Below are 24,127 nucleotides of genomic sequence, written 5' to 3'. Positions count from 1 at the left end.
CTTGGTTGAATTTAAAACATGCTGCTTCACAAAGTGACAGTCCGCAGGACGTCATGTTACGAACAGGCACTTGTCTTTTTGGTTTGCTTTTTAAATTTTGTAATAAAAAAAATATATTAAAGGAAAACAAAAAATAGTGGTCACACATGAAACCCTTATACATGTAGGAAACAATTTCATTAGTATTCTGACTACAAGCCGACTAGTCTTTGCTCATCTTTCAAATGGCAAAATCATGTTTAAGGAGGTGTCATTGAACGATGTGTCCGACCTTTCTCTATCTGTGTCGGAGGAAATAAAATAAATTTACAAATAAGAAGATAAATTACAAGTGCACTATTAATTTTAGTAGTTAAAGTAACACGGGTTATCGTTATATCTAAACACACATAGTCTATCTCGATTACATTTTATACATGTATCTAACATGTCTAACCTTGATATTCAATATATATGTTTTATATTTTCCTGGTAATGCGGAAATTAAAATACTTATGAAATCAACGTGTGAGCGGCTTCAAGTACAAACATAATAGAATCCGAAGCAAGATGATGTATGCACTATAAATAGGAGGGGGGAAACGTGCTTGATTGTAAATGGTGTTGAAAACTTCCTAAAAAAAACCGTAATCCAAAATGTGTTTAAACAAGTGTGGACAAGCTGAAATGTCTTGCCTGCTTTACCTGTCGTGATTGAAGAGGGTCATTGAATTTGTATTGAAAGACTAGTATATAACGGTTTTACTTCCAGTATCAATAATCGGCGTAAATGAGGTTACGGTCAGAGGAACCCTGCTAGATAAACAGATAACACCTTATCACGCATTTACCATTTAGCCTATATAGCTATAATTGTTTATAGTATCTAAGAAGACATAATTAAAGATATCGAACATTAACCAATGAACCATAAAATGAGGTCAAATGGTAAACCCTGACAGAAATCATATACACCATGCAATATGTCCATAAATTAAATATAGCTAACCTATTGCTTATAGTATCTGAGCAAGACACAACCATGCAAACTTAACATTGACAAATGTTCCCTGAAAATGAGGTCAAGGTCAGATGAACCACACTTTACATTCATTCTATATATTAAATATAATGGCATATAGTATTTTGGAACCAGAGGTCAGGGTCAAATGAAACTGCCAGATGAACATGTACACCTTACAATAATTACGTGAAATATACAGAACCATACCTCAAAAATAAACATTGTCCAATAAACCATGAAAATGATGGCAATGTCTGATGATACCTGCTAGTTAGATATTTACATTTACCATATACCGAATATATAGAGTTAGCTTAATTATTGCTAATAGCAGTGAAGAAACAAACCGAATTACAAAAACATAAACAATGAGTAATCAACCATAAAAATGAGGTCAAACTAAGATAAACCCTGCCAAAAAATGTACAACATGCAATAATTCAATGCATCAAATATAGCTGATCTCTTGTTTATGGTCTTTGAGAAACAGAAATACCCACAAAAACTTTACACTGACAAATAACTATGAAATGAGGTGAAGGTCATATGATGCCTGCCAGTCAGACATTCACACAATACAATAAACCGAATAGTGGCTAACAGTATCCGAGAAATAGAACAAAACACTTAACCTAAAATTTTCCCAATAAACCATGAAAAAAGAACAAGGTCACATTAAATTTGCAAAACAGATAGACATGTACACCTTACAATCATCCCATAAACGGAATACAGCTGATGTTTTATTTATAGTATCTAAGAAACAGACCGAACTACTCAAACTGACCAATAAACCATAATGAAAGTGCTTGTAAGCACTGAAGGGTAAATTACTAATTATTGGTTTAATTTTTCAGAAGTTCTTGGTAAAATCAAAAATTTCATGGTGAAAACATTGGTTGTAGTTGATTCTATGGACAAAGGAAGATAACTCCAATTTTACAGATTACTTTAACAATGACATCATTGATATTTTAAGAACATACATTATATTACTGCACCTTGTACAAGTTATGTAATTTTCTTGACAAGCATGTCATCATTTTGTCACTTGAATATTCAAGCATATATTTTATTGATGATTTTCTGGAAATGTTCATGAATAGGATGTTTAGAATGTTATGATCAATGCACTATATTTTGTGTATCTCAAAGGTAGTGATCAGCCTCGGAAGATTTAGAAATCTTTACCCCAAAATAAGGCCAGGTTAGATGAAACATGCCAGTAAGACATTTACACCTATCAATCTTTACATATACCAAAGGAGAAGGGGCATTAAGGGACAGTTTTGGCCTATGAAAATGAAGTTTTTGAGAACTATATGAAATTTGTACATTTCTTTTTGGAAAGGAAATCAAGAAATTTAAATGAATTACACCAGATTCTTGATGTTATGACATCACAATTACGTCATAATATGCAGTTTTCTTGAAATGAGTAATACTACAGAATTTCAGCAGATTTCCATCGTGGAAACATCATGCTTGTGTAAGAAACAACAAAATAATGTAAGAGAAGCTTAATTGTAACACGACATAATCTCACCAACTATAAATGTGCTTTTTAGGAGCACACATGCCTTTTCAATCAAATGTATACTTAAAAAAGCTGTGAACAAGAATGTGTCCCCAGTACACGGATGCCCCATTCGCACTATCATTTTCTATGTTCAGTGGACCGTGAAAATGGGGGAAAATCTCTAATTTGGCATTCAAATTAAAAGATAATATCATAGGAAACATGAAAACTACCTCGACCAAAAACTTTAACCTGAAGTATGACAGACGGATGAACAGACGGACAAACGAATGGACGCACAGACCAGAAAACATAATGCCCATAAATGGGAAAAAAGGAAATACAAAATTTTTACAAAATATACAAATGCTCATGGTTAGTTGTTATTCATTAATGCCCCTACTCCTTTAGTTGACCTCTTGCTTATATTATCTAGGATAACTGCAAACTTAACCTTGATAACTGATCTATCAAATCAGAATTTCAGATTGAGATAAAGTGATTCCAGTTCTGTTGACCTTGCATATACCAATTTTGGATATCCTATTATTCAAAATGAGTGAGAATTTCATATGAAAAAAAAGCTAAAACTTTTTTACAAGCAGTCACTGAACCATGAAAATGAGGTCAAGGAAAATAGACATATGAGAGACAGAAACATAATTTTTCTGCATATCAGGTATTAATCATCAAGGTCTCCTTGTTGTACCATCAAAAATATATGCTGCCGACGTTGGAAAGTAATCCCTATGTATTGCATTCTCGACCAACATAATTGAGTAGCAGCACACCAATTTGGCCCATCCACACCTACAGCAGCTCATGAAGATAGCACGATTTTCATTTTGGACTAATTTAATCCAATTATTTTTCTGTATTATTTTGACAGATTTGCCAGATAACTTTGGGAGAAAGGTTGTTACTTTTTTATATTGTGATCTCTAGTGCAAGTTTTATTTTTATATAGAGACAAAATAATCACTTTATTTATAATGTATTTTTATTAAATAATGTACAGTATTTAGTTAACATGTAAGAAAAAATATGAAATTCAAAAGAACATTGATAAAAATAACAAAACAAAACAAAATAATCTCTGTAGGATAAAAAAACCAAATAATAACTTATGAGATATATCCTCTACTGTATTATGCACAGACTCTGACTTGACACAGACATGGTCAGACAAGATGGAGATTACAAATTAATTATTGTTATAAATACATGTATAAGATACTTAGCTGTATAGAAGAAATTGAATACCCTAAATCATCTGGGAATGTGGAACAACTTTCTTTCAGATCATATTTGTTGTATAAATGGAATTAGTCCTTATAATTATGATGTCAGGTGCAAAGCAAAAAAGTATAACAGCCTCTCAAAATGTCATAATTATTTAGACTAACATGGAATATGCATCTTTTGTATACAGTGTATAAATATATTTTTAAAACTTCATGGAATGGAATAAAAGAAGATAACAAAATGACTGCACATTTAAACACATTTCATCTTCACTTGAAAACTAACCATTACTTAATAAAAAGTTTACTAGTAAATACATATATATTGAAGTACAGTAATGGAATTTTCTTGCTTCAATTCAAACTAAAATGACTTTGTCTTGGGCGATATTTTTTCCATCGTGTGTTAATCCACCATAACACCTTCGTCCAAAGGCATTATGTTTATATAACTTAATCATTTAGTTAGGACATTCAAGTAATTCATATACAATGAGTTTCTAGTTTTATTTAAATGGTCTGTTTACTCCTTTTCAACAATTAAAAAAATAAGACATTTACTAAATAAATAAACTATTTACAAACAGTAAATTATTGTATAATTAATTGAACAAATTTTCCAGTTTGAGTACCCAGACATCATTGCATGGTAGCTTGTTAATTGTTATTGGAGGTATGGTTACTTCTATACCACCTCCTGGATTTGGTTTCCAGTCAAAGTTTCCAACGTATCCAAGCATACTGACGATTGTTGACGAGGAAGACACTGGGGCACCAAGAATAACTTTGTTATCTGTTGGCCAAAATAATAAAATGGCATAGACTGAAACATCAGCTCCAGCTATCTGTGATGTATACCTAAATTAAAGGAAATATAATCACATTAACAGCAATCTGTGATGTATACCTAACATAAAGGAAATATAATCACATTAACAGCAATCTGTGATGTATACCTAACATAAAGGAAATATAATCACATTAACAGCAATCTGTGATGTATACCTAACATAAAGGAAATATAATCACATTAACAGCAATCTGTGATGTATACCTAACATAAAGGAAATATAATCACATTAACAGCAATCTGTGATGTATACCTAACATAAAGGAAATATAATCACATTAACAGTAATCTGTGATGTATACCTAACATAAAGGAAATATAATCACATTAACAGCAATCTGTGATGTATACCTAACATAAAGGAAATATAATCACATTAACAGCAATCTGTGATGTATACCTAACATAAAGGAAATATAATCACATTAACAGCAATCTGTGATGTATACCTAAATTAAAGGAAATATAATCACATTAACAGCAATCTGTGATGTATACCTAACATCAAGGAAATATAATCACATTAACAGCAATCTGTGATGTATACCTAACAAAGGAAATATAATCACATTAACAGCAATCTGTGATGTATACCTAACATAAAGGAAATATAATCACATTTTTACTGTGATATTTACATATTTGTATTTCACTTTGTTATTACCCATATTAATTCTTCCAAAATAAATCATGACATACTGTGCTATCGTAGCCAAAAAATCGATAATGCATATTTTATAGTAAATATCTTTGCACTCAGATGGTGGCTTTCAGATTACTGTCTTAAACTATCAAGCTGGTTATGTTTTGTTTTTGTCAAAAGGAGTAGGTTCAGTAAGACCCTTTTTTGGCCCCACAATTAAGCAGTTTTGCAAAATTGTGAAAATGTAATCTTTTAGCTATTTTTGGGAAAGTAGAATGCTTCTGCTACACAAATATGTGCTGTTTTTGACAATACAATGCACATATATCGTGTACTAGCATCATAAAGTCATGCTAAATTACTGAAATCTTCACAATTATAGCATTTTAGTTAAATTTTAGACGGTTTCCGTCTTAAATGAAAGTGGCCGCATTCGTGTTCATTCATAATATTGAAACGTAAGTTGTATTTGATGATAATACATAACATATATAAAGGTTGAGGATGAACACGGATGCGACCACTTTCATTTTTGACGAAAACCATCTGAAAAGTGACGTTTTTTGGCATATTTGATAGATTTTTCATATTTAAGCTTCAATCGGAGCGTTTTTAATGACTGAATCAGTTAAAATCTTTAGCATAAACTAATCGAATCAATTAAAATAGACACTTAAGTGTTTAAAAAGTGTCCTAAATATCTCGTTAGATGAAACTGAAATTTGGGGCCAAAATTGGCCCTTACCAGACCTACTCCTTTGAACCAGTATTAGGTTAGATGTCAACAAAATTGGACTCTTTTGAATAAGCTTTTTTAATAATCATTGATTTCAACTACCATACTTTTTTCAAATTTGTTTTATTCAAATTAATCAAACTCCTGAGGACTAAGATTTTAGAGGTCTATGGGACCATTTCTAAAATTATATCAAAACAGAATGCATGCTCTTATCTGCAATAGATTGCAAATGTATTTTTATGTTTCTTTCTCTTTTTTCAATTGTTATTTTCCCTCTCATTTGCCTTACATTCTCTTCACTATATATTAATTTATATTACCATATATTTTTAGTGATTGTGTCATTTTGATGACTCCAAGGTTTTGATCCATAAATAGCTTCTCCATTTACTCCCAACCATGTACCAAGTTGTTTAAGTCTCTCCTGATAAATTGGTATAATCATTCCATCTTTTGTTGGTCCAATATTGATAAGTATATTCCCTCCAGTGCTGTAGTATAAATATATTTCAATGTTTATTCATGTAGATGTATATACATATGTATTTAAATTTCTGTCCAATAAAGTCTTTATTATTGATTGGAGCAGTTCATAGTCATTCATTTTTTATAAGGCTTAAGCATAACTGTGGCAAAAAAATGAATTATAATCATTGTGATTGTGGACAACCAAAAAAATAAAATGACCTTGAATAAAAATATAATTGATTTTAAATAAGCAGTGTATATTACGGTATGCAATTAAATTATATCATTTTAAGAAACATAGTCTTACTATCATTCACTTTCTTTCAGAACTCATTCTACATCTGTTAGACTAGTTATTTTTGTAATTAGAACCAAACTTTGTCATCAGTAACTTGCTGTTCAATTTACCTAACTGTTTCTGCAACCTCTGATAAAAGTTCATGCATACTGAAGTAATCAGCTAGTCTGGCATTACGTCTGTAGCCCCAGGAATATCGGTCCATTTCCATACAGTTTTCCCACTTTTTTTTATTCAACACACCTGTATAATATAATATATCGTTATATTTTAAGCATTCTGGTTTGTTATTCTACAAATATATCGTCAACAGTATTACTAATAATTGTACAAAACCAGAATTTCTCCAATTATTTACAAAATGAGGAAAACTTTCAAAGATATTGATAGTAATATGTATATGAATTATAACATGTTGATTTTTAATGTAAAAATATATCTTGGCCTATCAGTTGAAACTTTTTTTCAATAAAAGTATATAGCTAGGTAAATGAGAGCCGATTCCTGTCTAAGATCAGAGGTTCTCTGTCTACACTGGCTTCCTCCACAAATAAAAAAACTGGCTATGAAATGGCCAATGTAGTTGAAAGGGGTGTTAAAGATCAAAAGACAAGACAGTGAATTTGTACTCAACTATCACAGAATGTGTGCTAACCATGTGAAAAATAAGATATGCCACTAGTGTAGCAGGATCTGCTTACCCTTCTTACTCACCAGAGGTCAGCCATAGATTTTGGTGAGGTTTGAGTTGCTTAATCTATACTTTTCTACGCAGTGTAATCTGTGAACTTGTTTTTTTCTTTTTTTGCCATGGGGTTGTCAGTTATTTAACTCCAACATGAACATCCTCTAGGTATCATCTTATTGACTTTTCTACATGAATGATAATTGGATGATTGAAATCCAATAAATAAGAAACTGTACTTTCAAAGTATAACAGGTAATGTATAGAAAACACATAGGATATAACCAATTAAGCTTGGAATAGTCACAATTCCTGAATGAAGGTTTAGTCTATAGGTTCATGGTCATACAGATAAAATGATTGCACTAGTTTTAAAATACCAACCTGGGTTATATTTGTCATTACAGTTGAGGAAACCGCCATGTTTACATCTGATGTTACTCCCCCATCTGTCATTCACACAAACTTTGTCTTTCACCGGACTAATGAAATAAAACAATAGACTTTAGCTATCAATGAACTGACTGACTTGTTAATAAGATGACAAGGTAAAAGGAAGAAACACATTATTTTTTCATATTAATGCCAGCAGAGACATCTTATTGCTCTGATATTTAAAATAACACTGAACATGTGATTTTTCTAATGAACTTTTATAGATTGCTGTTGGTCAGAGATGTTGTTTGTTTAATTACAGGGGTTTGTATTCAGTACTAGATACTCGGTGGATGCATTGTATGCCAATAATCACTTTAGTTGTTCAAACTGTTTTACCATACAACCATATGGTATTATATACACAGATAGTATCATACATAACATGTAGATTTATACTTTAAGCTTGTATATTTCAATGAATATAAAATAAATGTTAACATGATCCCTTATCTTTTTACAAACTGTTAACTGTTTTTTTTTTTTTTTTTCAAGTTTGATAATTTTGATTAAACGTTCCAGAGAAAATTCAGAATACCAACAAAAGACATCTATAATAAAATTGAGAATGGAAATGGGGAATGTGCCAAAGAGACAAAAACCCGACCATAGAAAAAAACAACAGCAGAAGGTCACCAACAGGTCTTCAATGTAGCGAGAAATTCCCGCACCCGGAGGCGTCCTTCAGCTTGCCCCTAAACAAATATATACTAGTTCAGTGATAATGAACGCCATACTAACTTCCAAATTGTACACAAGAAACTAAAATTAAAATAATACAAGACTAACAAAGGCCAGAGGCTCCTGACTTGGGACAGGCGCAAAATTGCGGCGGGGTTAAACATGTTTATGAGATCTCAACCCTCCCCCTATACCTCTAGCCAATGTAGAAAAGTAAACGCATAACAATACGCACATTAAAATTCAGTTCAAGAGAAGTCAGAAGATGTAACCAAAGAAAATAAACAAAATGACAATAATACATAAATAACAACAGACTACTAGCAGTTAACTGACATGCCAGCTCCAGACTTCAATTAAACTGACTGAAAGATTATGATTTCATCATATGAACATCAGGCACAATCCTTCCCGTTAGGGGTTTAGTATCATACCATCATAACATATATGAGAAGAACATAACCCGTGTCATGCCAACAACTGGTTTTTGAATAAATGTGTTTAGTTCCGATGCAAAGACCCTATAAGTGAATCAATATTAACGCCAAAGTATGCAATCTTTAATGACCTGACAACAGTATCGTAACTATATCCCTTCTTAATAAGTCTATTCAAAGGTTTTGTTACTTTTTGAGGTGAATACTGACACCTTTGTGCTTTATAAAGAATATTTCCATAAAAAATTGGATGTGAAATACCTGAACGTATAAGAAGTCTGCATGTTGAGCTATATTTACGAATGATGTCCTTATACCGATGATAAAATTTAGTAAATGTTTTGACTAGTTTGTGATATCGAAAACCCTGGTGTAATAATTTTTCAGTAATACATAAATTTCTCTCGTTAAAATCTAAAACATTGCTACATACACGAGCGAATCGTACAAGTTGAGATATATAAACACTGTAAGATGGTGACAAGGGAACGTCACCATCTAAAAATGGATAATTAACGAAAGGAAATGAAAAATCATCTCTTTTATCATAAATTTTAGTATTCAGCTTTCCATTAGTGATATAGATATCAAGATAGAGGAAAGGGCAGTGGTCATTGTTAGTATTAGCTTTATTTAAAGTAAGTTCAACAGGATAAATTTCTTTAATATACATACTAAAGTCGTCATTATTGAGAGCCAAAATATCATCCGAATATCTAAAAGTGTTATTAAATTTGTTTCTCAGATGTTGTTTCGATGGGTCTTTGCTTATTTTTGTCATCCATTTACTAAATCTATAGTTATTGTCCGGAAAACCTAGTTTTTCCCCCTTTTTTGACCCTAATTCCAAAAACATTTTGAGCCATAACTCCCGAAGTCATAACTTATCATCCCTTCATGGTATGGAAACTTGTAGTATAATTTCAGAGAGATTCATACACTTAAACACAAGTTATTGTTTGAAAACTACAAAAATGCTTATTTTGAGCCCCTTTTTGGCCCCCAATTCCTAAACTATTGGTATAAGAATATTTTAAACAACTACTTCATAATCATACCTCTCATTATATAGCCAAGCAAGGAAGTTTGTAGCATTCCAATACACATCAGTGGTTGTCCAGTCTCCATCTGACCATATAATGTCTGGTTCATATCTATTTACCAATTCATATAGCTCAGGCATTGTTTTTGTCTGTCAAAATTATGTTAACAAGTTTAATCAAAGATCAGACCAATTTAAACATTGCCTGATACAATTTTACAACCAAACAAAATTATAAAAACAGAAGCTTCAATTCTTATAATTACTTTCTTTATATAATACACCCATGAAATTAAGTTGCAGTTATAGCTGTACATGTTATGTTATTACAAAAATGTATCACAAAGTATAATAAACAGCTTCGCTGAGCACAATTTCAGAGCAATAAAAATACTTTATAACAAGTTATTGTACTGAAACTAGAAAAAGGTTGATTTGGGCCCCTTTTTTACCCCTAATTCTTTAACAATCATCCCCAAAAACAATTCCAACCATCCTTTAGGGATACTGAACCTTTTTCTTTAATTTCATAGAGATCCATACACTTAAACTAGAGTTGTTGTCCTGAAACTAAATGTCTTCAGACGCTGACGACAATGCCGACGACAATGCCGACGACATGGTAGCAATATATGACCTCAAAATTTGTTTGTGGTCGTATAAAATATTCATGTTTACAATATTCCTACTCACTCTGACAAAGTCCTGAGTCTTGAATCCATTCTCTCTATCCTGAATGTATAGAGGATTGAACCATTCAAGTAAAGAATGGTACATTCCAAAATGTATGTCAGTCTTTGATCTTACTGCTTTAGCAAGTTCTCCTTATAATATGAAAACAAATATATTGTAAATTCAGAAATGATTGCATTCATTTACATGTTTTATTGCGATTTTTGAAAAACAGACAAAAATGTGAAATTAATTAATGCACTTTCAGTAAAAATAAGATATAACAGATCTTCATATCTTAAATGAAACTTGTCAAATGACAATGAATGGCAAATATGGGTAGGTGTATATTTTCTTGCCCATATATGTTCATAATTTTAATGAAAAGAGCTTTATTCACCAGTTTCCAAACACATTGACTTTGTAGCATGGCCATTCCCCTTTTTATCAAATCAAAGTGTTATATAAAAAAAACCTGTTTTTTACAAAAAGATAACATTTATTTGAAAAAGAGCGCACAAGTTAGAGGCAAGTGAAACAATAGAGAAACTTAAAATGATACTTTTTTTTTATACAGTGTATAATAAAAAGAATTAGGAGCCAATATACCAATGATGCAAGAGCTTATGTTCCAGAAACAATTGAAACATTCAACATAGTTTTATATCTAATGATCGTTATTTTGTGCATTTTTCCTTTGATCTTTTTTTGTGATAATTTTTCATATCATGCTACTCTACTCAAGCGAGAAAATCAATCTCGTTTGAGATGATCAACGATAATCTATAAGTATAGAACTTCTATACTTAGATATAAAACTATGTTGAATGTTTTAAGAAGTACTAAAAAATAATAAATATACAAAGAACACATAATACAAATGTAAATAGTTAGGGTATATATAGTTTCAATTTTAAGCTTTATTAAAGAAACTTAGAAAAATCCACAAGAAAGACATGCACAAACACAACAGATAATTTAGATTATGTTAAGACAAAATAGACAAAATGGTTAATTTGAAATTACGCAATTTATTATGTGTAACATGGCAAACTTTGACATAATTTCTTGCATGCCTACCTACCCACAATGTCTCTATTGGGGCCAACTTCCATTGCATTCCAGTTCCACGAATAATTAGATGGCCAAAGGGGAAACCCTTCATGATGTTTACTCACTAACACAACATATCTACAAAATGTTATAAAGAACCTCATGTAAATTACATACATACCTACAATATCTCTCTTAGGCCCAACATCCATAGAGTTCCAATTCCATGAATAGTTTGATGGCCAAAGGGGAAAACCTTCACAATGCTTGCTAACTAACACTACATATCTAGAGAACAGAAAAGAACATTATTATGACCATCATATGGAGATGTAACAAAAAAGATTGTGCATGTACATTTTGTACTAATGTTGTGTCAATGCTTGATACCACATAGTCTTTCCTTTCTATTATGTATGAGAATAAAATAAAATATGGGGTATACATCAATGAGACAAAATATAACCCAGAGATAACTAATCAAGGACATCAAACAGTCTTCAACAAAAACATTTTTACAATCAAAACTATGTTGTAAATCCAGCAAAAAATACATAAATATATTCAATGACCAAGATGTTTTATTTGGATGTTGAATATTTGACTTGACAACAAACCAGATAATAATTTTATGAATTTAGGCACAACATATTTTAGCCTATCAAATGATAATAATTGATAGGAAGCTTAGTTTAAAAAAAATAAAAAAATATACAATTTAAATGAAATTTTAATGAATAGTTTTGAAGAGGACTTTAAATCATCAGTGAATTATCTGAACACTGGCCACCTTTTCATAAAAAGATATTTTCTTTCCGTACTTTTATTGGGGTCTAAAGGCATTGACCAAATTAAATTTTGTATCATGTTAGTCAACACTTCTTAACCAAAAATATAAAGCATTCAGTTTTTAAAAATACATTTAATTGCTGAAAATTTTGTTTCTCGCATACATTGTATAAAGATATTAAAGATCAAATTAGAGTTATCTCTCTTTGTACAGCAACTGACTCCACATGTAAAGATATTAAAGATCAAATTAGAGTTATCTCTCTTTGTACAGCAACTGACTCCATTTCATTGTGAGTACTGTCTGTGTGTGCAAATCAGTTTTCTTTAACTTTTTTATAATTATATACATGTAATAAGCACTTTAAAAATATAAATATTAATAGCTTATCAGTACAGCGGGTCAATAATGATAATGATAAACTTAAGGGAGCTACCAATTAACTTCAAAAAGTTATAAAAAAATTGCCAAACGACGTTAACGGTAAATTTTGGTGCATGACAATAAAATTTACAATAAATAATGACTAATTTTGACAAATCATGTTCATTCTTTTCCAAAAATAAAGGTACCAATAGTTATTTGAGACAAATCATGTAAGAATATGTTGACGACTCACAGTAAAATTTTAACCGATTTGAAGCTAACAGTAGCAGAAATTCATTGTTTGACGCCTAATGGTAAAAGGCATCTCTACCTTCATATATTGACCTTTATTATCAAATGTATGGTATATTTCTTTTGTGCTTACTTTGCCCCTGAAGACTTCAGTATTTCTGCCCATTCGTTGGCATTAAAAAATTCTGCTGTAAATTGGGGTGCAAAATCAGGGTATGTGAAATCAGGTCTATAATTTTTCTTCATAAAGTCCACTAAAGCAGGATTCTTCGCTTCCTTCCAGGTCCACCAAAACCATTCTGTTCCAAATGATGGAACCGAAAATACTCCCCATGTGATGAATATTCCTATCTTGGCTTCATCATACCATGATGGAAGAGGTCTTGAATCCAGAGATTCCCAATTTGGCTCGTACTTGAAACAAGAAACATTTAAGATATTGTTTACAACGAAAAAAGTAAGAACCACAGATAATGTTATTGTCTTTTCCATGTTGAGTAAAGACTAAACTCTAAGTTCATGAAGTTGATATTTTTGTTTCATGGATGATCAGTTATCATGTGATATGCAAATCATGAGCACTTCATCAGTATCTGAACAGTCAAACAGTAAAGCAGGAACAAGTGTGGTACAATGCAGTTCCAGTCGGAATCAGGTTGTTCTGGTCCCAATAAAATGTTTGCTCAAACAAAAAATACTGGGCTTCGTAAAATTGACAAAATCCGGAACGCAAGTTCTATCCGAAAAGTTTCGGTGATTATTACCTTCAAGCGTCTTTCAGATGATCAAATTCGAGGTAAAGCTTGAAAATATACAACATGGGTTTTGAGAAAAATAAGAAAAGACAGCCAAAGAATAGAAAAACAAAGACAATTCTTGTATTTGATGTTAAAGCCAGAGAGTAATTACTCATTTAGAAGTGTTATTTGCATAGATTATGAAGGTTAAAGTCCACAAAATAATAAAACTATAAAAAAGAATGGGAATGAGAACACAACTTTATCACAAGTTCAGACACAAGTCACAAACCTCACACAGTCGCACATGTCTGTAAAAATAAATATAAATGAAACTATATATTCATATCATTACTTTTACTAAAATAACTTGTCCTGCACTCTTGTGTAACTGTTATGACACTAGGTTGTTAATTTACATTATTTAGCTATTCTGTGACATTGTCATCTAAACAGATTCTACAAAAAAATACACAAGGGCGGCCATTACACCTTATTGCTATAACCAGCTGACCCGAGAATCTGTCCCACTTGAACTATATAAGTCATACAACAATCTCTTTTCCATAGGGGCGTCAGTTATTTTGTATTATGATGTCAACATTTTACAGGAACCTGTATGATGTCCAGTAATGGCAGACAAATAGAGATTACTAGGCATATTTCACTGCTATTTTTCTACTGTTTGTAACAGACAAGAAAAGGGTGTTCATGGTTTTTTCTGTGAATGCTTCCTAGTTTGTTAAAATCATATTCTATTTTTCAGAAACTTACAAATCAACAATAGACCGGTGTTTTTACAAAATTACAAGCTGTAAATAATCAAATCATACCTACATGTAGTTTATTAAATATTTAAATACCGGAAACTTGGTTTCAAAAAACCTCCTCATATTCCCAATGAGTTATGATCACATTTATATTTAACTCTAGAGGATGCATATCCATACCTGCCAACATTTCAAAATGCTCATGGGGTGTTATGTGCAAAATGGCTCTCATAGTCCTACACAATCTTTAAATGGACCTTAAAATTTATTTTAATGTTGTTTGTTTGTATTTTTCTTTTTCATTCCTATACCCATGTTAAAATTGATAGATTTGTTTTAAATTGTGGACACAATCATGACAATTGCTCTTACAAAATTTCCATTTGGGAGAGCTTCCATGGGGAAATTCCTGTAATTAGTGACAGATTGCACAGTTATTTTAATGTTTAATAAGCTTACAGCTCTAAAAAGACAATGTTGATCTTACATGTACATGTACCTATTTTTAGGTCCATTTTTGATTACATTGAATTTATAATATATTGGTCAGTCTGGTTGCATACAGTGTACATCATTCACCATCGAAACAAACTTTTTGGTCAAAGACTTCATGTACAAATGTACCTGATTGTAAATCAAGAAAAATATTTTGGATCTGAAAGTTCTGCAATTATCATTGTGCTAAAAAAGTTAGACTATAGTATTATTATTGATGAATATACACTATCTATATTGTAGTCTCATTGTCAAAGAGAAAGCTTTGCACATTTTATCTTAGAATTTCTTATCTTTTCAGAGAATTTCTGACAGGATTTAGGAAAAGAAAAAATGAAAGAAGAAAGAAGGCTCAGGATGAACGGAAAAGTCAAATGAAGATAGATAAGAAAGAATCAAAGCAGAGAGTAAATATTTATGACAAAAACTTTTTATAACAAAAGTGTGTATCTGAGATATACACAAAAAAAAATACCAATTTGATATTTACACTAAAGGATCACATTTTTTCATAAAATTTTCATATATCTTCTATAAACATCTGTGCTTATTGGGATTTAACTACTCCTGAAGGCATGGAAGGGAATCTATAGAAATGAAAATGTCTGATGGTTACATTTATTTATCAGTCAAAACAACCACCTCAGTCCTGTTACTAAAAGTAGAAGTCAATAATCAATATAATGTAATCTGGTCATTTGACTTTTGCTGGAGTTTATGCATGTGCTTAAAGAAAAGACTGAAAGTTATAAAGATGACATAATGACATACAGTTTATGGTTTTAAAGTTTTTTTTAAAGCTATAACTGATATCAATATCATCATGGATGGCTTATTCAGGACAATCGTCGTTGATTGTATTACACATACGATTAACATGTATTATACTATTAAAAAAAATGTAATAACCATAAATGGAGTACAAATGTAATATAGTCATATGTTTGTATCCCTTAAATAAAGTGCCTCAAATAAATATATTTCTGCATATGATGATAAATATTTTCTATTTATACACCATGGAAAGAAGTTGTAGGTGACCCATACTTATGTCCATGGCCTGTACATTTATAAATTTACAACATGATAATTTATAACTTAATCATGAGCATGTAAATTGAATACTAGTTATTCAACACTTCTTACATGATTTTTTATGGCCCCGCAACAAAGTTGTCGGTGCCATATAGTTTTACCCTTGTCCTAAATTCCTTATTTCCGTAATTCTGTCATTCCGCAACAAACCATTATACAGAGTTTTTTTTCTAAACGCCTTCAGATATTGGGCTGATTTTTGGTATGTGAGTTCACCATGATAGAGATAAATTGTAAACAGCAATAATGTTCAGCAAAGTAAGATCTACAAATAAGTCAACATGACCAAAATGGTCAGTTGACCCCTTTAGGAGTTATTGCCCTTTATAGTCAATCTTTAACCATTTTTCATAAATCTAAGTAATCTTTTACAAAATCTCCACTGAAACTACTAGGCCACAATCATCTTTGGGGTATCTAGTTTGAAAAATGTGTCCGATGACCTGGCCATTCAACCAAGATGGCCGCCACGGCTAAAAATAGAACATAGGGGTAAAATGCAGTTTTTGGCTTATAACTATGAAACCAAAGCATCTAGAGCAAATCTGACAAGAAGTTAAATTGTTAATCAAGTCAATATCTATCTGCCCGATGAATTGGACAACTGGTTGTTGGGTTGCTGCCCTCCAATTGGTAATTTTTAAAGAAATTTTGCCGTTTTTGGTTATCTTGAATACTATTATAGATAGCGATAAACTGTAAACAGCAATAATGTTCAGCAAAGTAAGATCTACAAATAAGTCAACATGACCTAAATGGTCAATTGACCCCTTAAGGAGTTATTGCCCTTTATAGTCAATTTTTAACAATTTTCATTAATTTGGTAAATTTATGTAAATTTTTACCAAATATAGTTCTCTGTTACTAATGGGCAAAGTTCATTATAGATATAATTGTAAGAAGCAAAATCGTTCAGTAGAGTAAGAACTTCAAACACATCACCATCACCAAAATACAATTTTGTCATGAATCCATTTGTGTCCTTTGTTTAATATGCACATAGACCAAGGTGAGCGACACAGGCTCTTTAGAGCCTCTAGTTATTATTTTAATTAGTTAATTTTTCATCATTTTTTATTGAATAACTCAAAACATTTTTCTTGCAGAGAAGGGAACTGTTAAAAAAAAGTATGGAATACACAGGAAAAAGAAAAAAACAGAATCCAGAAATGGATTTCAAAGAATTTGTAAAACCAGAAGTTATAGATCTACCAGAACATACAGTAACGATCACTGACATATCTGATATAGACTTTGCTGGTCACAATGGCCTTAGACTTGGTCAAAACAAGGTAGGGGCATTGGTTGTATAGATGTTAGGTGAACATAACTAAATTTGCCAACCAGCTGATGAATATTCCTCTGGCTTTTTATGGTCTGTCTCTCTTCTTGTAAGATTTCTTCCCCTAATTTACAATTTTTGACCAATTGAGCAAAAAAAATTAGCAAGAAGATTGTCATGTTTTTAAGCAGTTAAGCTGCTTTATGCGAGCACCCTAGATTTATGTTCTACCCAATAAATGCTGAAATATGTGCCACTTTTATTATCTGGCTGGCTATCATGTTATTTATAACTAATTGGGCACTTTTTTCATACTTTTTATTTTGGAATATAAAAAATATTACCATAAAAACGTTAAATGGTCGTCGATTTTCCCAAAAGTTTTGAAGTTGCACATAGGAAGTAGTGCTCGATAGAAATTCTTCTATAGTTTATTACCCCCTGTGCTGTGGGCTAAGATGTCAAAGAACAATTGTATGAAATATTTGATCGCTGAAAATCTATAAAGATGAGTCGTTTACATTTCCCAGATGGCAAAAGTTGTAGGAATATTGTTTGTCATCGACAGTAGTCTATTAATAAGCTGATATAAGTTGGCGGCAATTTCAAATTACATAGAAGATGAAATTTACGTACCTTTTAAATTGGGAGAATTCTGATGATACATAGGTACTTTATTATTAATCATTTTATTTGTTTTTTTGTCTGATTGAGATTATTTAAATCATCTTTATTCAGTAATCTTTAATGTATGCTCATTTGTTTTCTTGTTAATATTATTCCAATTTCTAGCAAATCACCTTCATGCTTGTCAAATTAAGTTGTTGTTATTGTAGTTTTCTGATTGGTCGATGTCAAGGTCATTTTAAGATTGTTTCGCTTTTGTGTACAATGTAACATAATGCTACACGTGCTTTGATTGAGCTCGATGCGGTTCAATAAATATTGTGATGTAAACTTTAACAACTGTTTTCTACAGGACGGCATTATATAACTTCAAAGTCGCATATTTTGTAAAATATTAAGTCCGAATCTGTGATGCGTATCACACCGTAATTGTTTTTGATTTACAAGGACTTTTCGATTTCCGGTACAGAAAAATACGACTTTTATATGTTTCTTTTTATAATTTAAATTGAATCAATTCTATGCCGTTCCTTCGCAACTTTATGCTGGTAAACGATTTCCCCATGAAAAGAAACCACATGATACGATAAAAAAGGTAACAAGTCGACTAACGAGACTCGAGAACAGTTGAAGTTACAAACAAGTTTTTCTTAATTCTATAATACCCGGGGCGGATCCAGCCATTTAAAAAAAGGGGGGGTCCTAACCCAGGACAAAGGGGGGGGGGGGGGGGGGGGGGGGGTTCCAATTACATGTCCCCATTCAAATGCATTGATTGTCCAAAAAAAGGGGGGTTCCAACCCCGGAACCCCCCCCCTCTGGATCCGCGCCTGCTTACTATTACAGTTATTGAAAGTTTAAATAAATGTTTTTTTATTATGATATTAGTAATGGAAGACAGTTAAACTGTAATCAACATATTTTAATTCAGTTATAATTTGAGACGTAAAAAAAATTGAGAGTGAAAATGGGGAATGTGTCATAGAGACAATAACCAGATCTTAGAGCAGACAACAGTCGAAGGTTACCAATGGATCTTTAATGCAGGGAGAAACTCCTACACCCTAAGGATTGCTTTTGCTGGCCCCTTAACACAATAACCATGATAACAAAAATGTAAACTATTTCAACTAGTCACTTGTTCAGGTGGAACTTTTAAACCAGAGGAAGAACAAAGTAACTACAATGTAGTTAATAAGTTCTGGAGAACTTTTCGGCTAATTAGTTCTTTCTGCCAGGAACTTTCCAACGTCGGAACAAAAGAGCATAAATTTACAATAACATGGACATCATACTAAAATCAGAAGTATACACAAGAAATCAATAAAATTTTAAAAAATGTACAAAACAATTATGTAAAATAAATATTGAATGTTTATAAATATAAATTGGAAATAACTTTTGAAAGTGGTAGGATTGCATAACATAAACATTACTGTACAAGCATTATTTGATACTTTAGAAATAGCTGAGAACAATGCCGGAGACAAATATTTTGACTAATTCTTTACACTATTCATCTGAACGTGGCCAAGTTTGCCTTTGGGTTTTTGATTAACTGCCTATAGCACCCTTTGGTGCTTTGATTTTTTTTATCTAAGTATCTATCCTTATTTTAATTATGGTCCTTAAATGACTGACATTTTTTAAGAAAACAAATTTAAGATTTGTTTTGGTCAATTGTAAGTGTTTTTTTCCAAATGTTTAAAAACGTATTTTGAAAATATTTATTCAGTTATTTTTCAAATGATAAATTAATAATATAAAGAGATAGATACTTTGTTTTTTTTTCAATTCAAGTTTTAATGCATGCTGCAGCTGTATGCAAAATTTGACAGAAATCAATAAAATAATCCCTATACTGAAACTTAATCTAAAATGGTCATACCAGGTTTTAATTTATATTCAGTATTGATTTTGTGATTTCAAGGAAAGTGAACAAGAAATTGAAGAAGAAACAGAAGAAACAGAGGAGACAACTGAGGATGGAAATAAAAAACCGTTAGACAAAAAAGGCATTAAAGCATTATATAGGTAACATATTCTTCTATTTTTATAATATTTTTTTTTACTTAAATGATAGCTGTGCATATCTGAAAGAGTTTGTTCTTTCATTATACCAATTGCAAAAAAACGTTTACCAAATAGCTGTTTGAATTCATCTCTTTAACTGATCTAATGGTAAAGCATTTTAGCTCATGGATTAAGTGACAATTTATATTTAGTATAAAGTATTAAAGTGTGGTGAAATTAACAACTTTTTTGACAAAAGCTAGGTGTAATTGGCAACACTTAATTGTAAGGAACATCAGTTTAAATGATTTGTAAAAGGTTTCACAGAACACTGTGTTTTGACAGTTGTTACTGCTGTCAGTATTAAAGTGTAACTTTGACTGCAAAAAATCAGTCCATTTAACAGTTGAATGTGAAAAAATCAGTCCATTTAACAGTCAAATGTGAAAAAATCCTTTGATGTAAATACGTGTATCAGTTTGAAAAATATGCTTTTCGATATTTTCTAATATTTCTGAAGATTAAATGCAAAAGAATTTATAAGGTAATTTTTGCTTTGAATGATTCTTTATTATGTAACTTACACACACACTTCTGTGACAAATTGAAAATATATTTTTTTTTATTATTTCAGGAAAAAGTCAACGGAACAACATATGAGAAAAGTGTTTGGCAAACATAAAGTTAACTATACACATGCACAGGACAAAAAATTCAAAATGAAACGTAGAACTGACTTTCCTAACAAGAAAATTAAAAAGAGATGCCACTGATATTGTTTTTACTTCATTTAAACAGGAATGCATAGATTCTGCATTGTAAGGTCTTATAAGAGTCAGAACTCAAAGATAACAATTTTATTCTTTTAGCTTACCTGACCCAAAAGGTGAGCTTTTCCTGTCACTTGGCCTCCATTGTTGTCATTCATGAAACTTAACAGAAATGTTCTTTTCTAAAGCTACTATTCCACTATGAACAAAACTTGGCCATAATCATAATTTGGGTGTCTAGTTTAAAATGTGTCCAGTGGTCCCACCTCCCAATCATCTTAGCCACAGGCTTAAAATAGAATAAAGTGATAAAATGCAGGTTTTATCAATTATCTTGAAATCACTAAAGATGGAGAAATCTGACCAGGAATTATTCAGGGAATAATTTAATGTTCAGGATGTTGTAACGAAAAGATTGAGTAATTATTGCCTCACATTTCTCAAATACTAATAGCAAAAGGACACCCTATAAAAATAAGGAGATATGGTATGATTTCCAATGAAACACATACCAACCAGTGTTGACATTAATTGAATGTAAGTAATCATAGACCACTGTACAGCATTCAACAATGAGAAAAGCGAATACTGTAAAGGCAGCTAAAATCACGACACAAAGCATCGAAATAAGAGTACTCCCAGTTACTGAAAGCTAGTTCATGGTCATTAATAACCAATAAACAAATCATGAGCACTTAGACTTAAATATCCATCAGTACACATCACACTGATTTAGTGTAAAGACATCATTAACAATCTGAGAAATGCATGAGCTTGCACAATGCAAAATATAAGTTAACAGTAATGACAGGATGAAGGATCATCAGCTGCACTGTTTTTTAGCTCACCTGGCTCAAAGGGCCAAGTGAACTTTTCTCATCACTTGGCGTCCTGCGTCGTCGTCGTCCGTCGTTATCTTTTACAAAAATCTTCTCCTCTGAAACTACTGGGCCAATTTTTACCAAACTTGGCCACAATCATTATTAGGGTATCTAGTTTAAAAATTGTGTCCGGTGACCCGGCCAACCAACCAAGATAGCCGCCATGGCTAAAAATAGAACATAGGGGTAAAATGCAGTTTTTGGCTTATAACTCAAAAACCAAAGCATTTAGAGCAAATCTGACATGGGGTAAAATTGTTAATCAGGTCAAGATCTATCTGCCCTGACATTTTGAGATGAATCAGACAACTCATTGTTGGGTTGCTGCCCCTGAATCGGTAATTTTAATGAAATTTTGCTGTTTTTGGTTATTATCTTGAATACTATCATAGATAGAGATATACTGTAAACAGCAATAATGTTCAGCAAAGTAAGATTTACAAATAAGTCAACATGACCGAAATGGTCAATTGACCCCCTAAGGAGTTATTGTCCTTTATAGTCAATTTTTAACAATTTTCATAAAATTTGTAAATTTTTATTAACATTTTCCACTGAAACTACTGGGCCAAGTTCATTATAGATAGAGATAATTGTAAGCAGCAAGACTGTTTAGTAAAGTAAAATGTACAAACACATCACCATCACCAAAACACAATTTTGTCATGAATCCATAAGCTTCCTTTGTTTAATATTCACAAAGACCAAGGTGAGCGACACAGGCTCTTTAGAGCCTCTAGTTTTCTGTAGACATTAAGATTGTAGTTATACTATGTGAACATTGATAATTGTTAAGAGTAAGTTCTTTTAAAGGATCAATTAGTTTGTATGGATCAAATCTGAATTTACAGACTTTATAAACAACATCACTGTAACAAGAGTGCATCTGCTTATTCTTTTAAATCATAATAGAATAATGATGAGGTCAACTGGCCAGACAGTTTTATTTTCCTTACACCAAATATACTGGTAGTTAATTCTACTGCTATATGTATCTGATAAACTGACAAAACTATGGAAAACTAACATTGACCAATTCCATACACCAATAAAGTTGACCTATTGCTTATAGTATCTGAGATATGAACTTAAGACTCCATATTGAAATCCGTACCTTGACCTATAATGGTTAACTTTTATAAATTGTGACTTGGATGGAGAGTTGTCTCATTAGCACTCATACCACATCTTCTATATCTATTGACCACAAAACACTTTTATCTTGATTTAAGAACTATGAACACGAGTTCAAGCTAAGATGAACCTTGTCAGGCTGACATGTACACCTTACAAACGATATAAACACCAATATTGTTGACCTATTGTTTAAAGATTTTTTAAAGGATGATAAACTGACAATGAACCATAAAATAAGTCAAGGTTAGTTGAAACCTCCCATACAGACATACACAGCTCACAATCAGTCCATACACCAAATATATTGCTTTAAGTATATGAGAAATATAGCAAACCACTCAATAAACCCTACACATAGTTCAATCAACCATGAAATAAAGGTCAAAGTCAAGGTCACATGATAACTGCCAGTTAGCATGTTCACCTAACAATTATTCCATACACCAAATATAGTTGACCTATTACTTCTAATATATGAGATACAGACTTGGCAGTGAAACCTTGTTCACTAATCCATCAAATGAGGTCTAGTTCAGGTGATTCCTGTCCGACAGATCTTTCAAGAATACCATATATCTAATATAGTTATCCTGTTACTCATAATAAGTAAGTATTTCAATCATCCATAATGAGATCTCATAAACATGTTTAACCCCGCCGCAATTTTGCGCCTGTCCCAAGTCAGGAGCCTCTGGCCTTTGTTAGTCTTGTATGATTTCAATTTTTAGTTTCTTGTGTATAATTCGGAGTTTAGTATGACGTCCATTATCACTGTACTATTATGCATATTTTAGGGGCCAGCTGAAGGACACCTACGGGTGCGGGAATTCTCGCTACATTGAAGACCCATTGGTTGCCTTCGGCTGTTGTTTGCTCTATGGTCGGGTGGTTGTCGCTTTGACATATTCACCATTTCCTTTCTCAATTTTATCCAAACAAAATATATTATTTTTTTCCAGCAGTTGCTGAAAGGTGATTGCATTGATAGTTGATAAACAATCCAATCAAAAATCTTTCATGCAATGTGCTGAACCTATAGACATTTGAAATACCTGTAACTTTGTTAACATTATCAATGATTCATGCAAAGAGTTCAAGATCAGGGAGGCATGTACACTTTAGTAAGTCTTTACATTATTTTAG

General features: G+C 31.7%; 2 protein-coding genes across 4 annotated transcripts; one reads left to right on the top strand and one right to left on the bottom strand.

Moving 5' to 3' along the window:
• Positions 1 to 3,504: 3,504 nt before the first annotated feature.
• On the bottom strand, positions 3,505 to 13,964 carry LOC139488248 (alpha-L-fucosidase-like). 3 transcript variants are annotated; one of them, XM_071273731.1, is made up of 8 exons: positions 13,311 to 13,964; positions 11,951 to 12,057; positions 10,738 to 10,868; positions 10,061 to 10,194; positions 7,834 to 7,931; positions 6,875 to 7,007; positions 6,319 to 6,489; positions 3,505 to 4,624 (listed from the first exon to the last, which is right to left on the bottom strand). In XM_071273731.1, the coding sequence occupies exons 1-8, from the start codon at positions 13,667 to 13,669 to the stop codon at positions 4,369 to 4,371; spliced, it is 1,389 nt and encodes a 462-aa protein (XP_071129832.1). In that variant the 5' UTR covers positions 13,670 to 13,964; the 3' UTR covers positions 3,505 to 4,368. The 3 variants fall into 3 exon arrangements, with proteins under 3 accessions (XP_071129832.1, XP_071129831.1, XP_071129833.1); XM_071273730.1 differs by having other exon boundaries at positions 11,801 to 12,057; positions 13,311 to 13,960; XM_071273732.1 differs by lacking the exon at positions 11,951 to 12,057 and adding an exon at positions 11,801 to 11,907 and having other exon boundaries at positions 13,311 to 13,960.
• Positions 13,920 to 20,971, top strand: LOC139488249 (nucleolar protein 12-like). The gene is made up of 5 exons (XM_071273733.1): positions 13,920 to 14,078; positions 15,481 to 15,586; positions 17,381 to 17,566; positions 20,114 to 20,217; positions 20,831 to 20,971. The coding sequence occupies exons 1-5, from the start codon at positions 13,996 to 13,998 to the stop codon at positions 20,967 to 20,969; spliced, it is 618 nt and encodes a 205-aa protein (XP_071129834.1). The 5' UTR covers positions 13,920 to 13,995; the 3' UTR covers positions 20,970 to 20,971.
• Positions 20,972 to 24,127: the final 3,156 nt, after the last annotated feature.

Source organism: Mytilus edulis, chromosome 9 (assembly GCF_963676685.1).
Source record: "Mytilus edulis chromosome 9, xbMytEdul2.2, whole genome shotgun sequence".
NCBI lineage: Eukaryota > Metazoa > Mollusca > Bivalvia > Mytilida > Mytilidae > Mytilus > Mytilus edulis.
Note: the sequence above shows the minus strand (reverse complement) of the source record. Positions and strands in the feature narration are given on the sequence as shown.

Bases quoted from the DNA above. Each gene is read 5' to 3' on its own strand.
- LOC139488248 (XM_071273730.1), bottom strand. From the start codon at position 13,669: ATGGAAAAGACAATAACATTATCTGTGGTTCTTACTTTTTTCGTTGTA. The intron at 12,058-13,310 runs GTAAGCACAAAA...TCTGTTCTCTAG, and splicing joins CTGAAGTCTTCAGGGGCAAA to ATATGTAGTGTTAGTTAGCA. The intron at 7,008-7,833 runs GTTGGTATTTTA...TATATTATACAG, and splicing joins TAATGACAAATATAACCCAG to GTGTGTTGAATAAAAAAAAG.
- LOC139488249 (XM_071273733.1), top strand. From the start codon at position 13,996: ATGGGTTTTGAGAAAAATAAGAAAAGACAGCCAAAGAATAGAAAAACA. The intron at 14,079-15,480 runs GTAATTACTCAT...TTATCTTTTCAG, and splicing joins TTTGATGTTAAAGCCAGAGA to AGAATTTCTGACAGGATTTA. The intron at 15,587-17,380 runs GTAAATATTTAT...TTTTTCTTGCAG, and splicing joins AGAAAGAATCAAAGCAGAGA to AGAAGGGAACTGTTAAAAAA.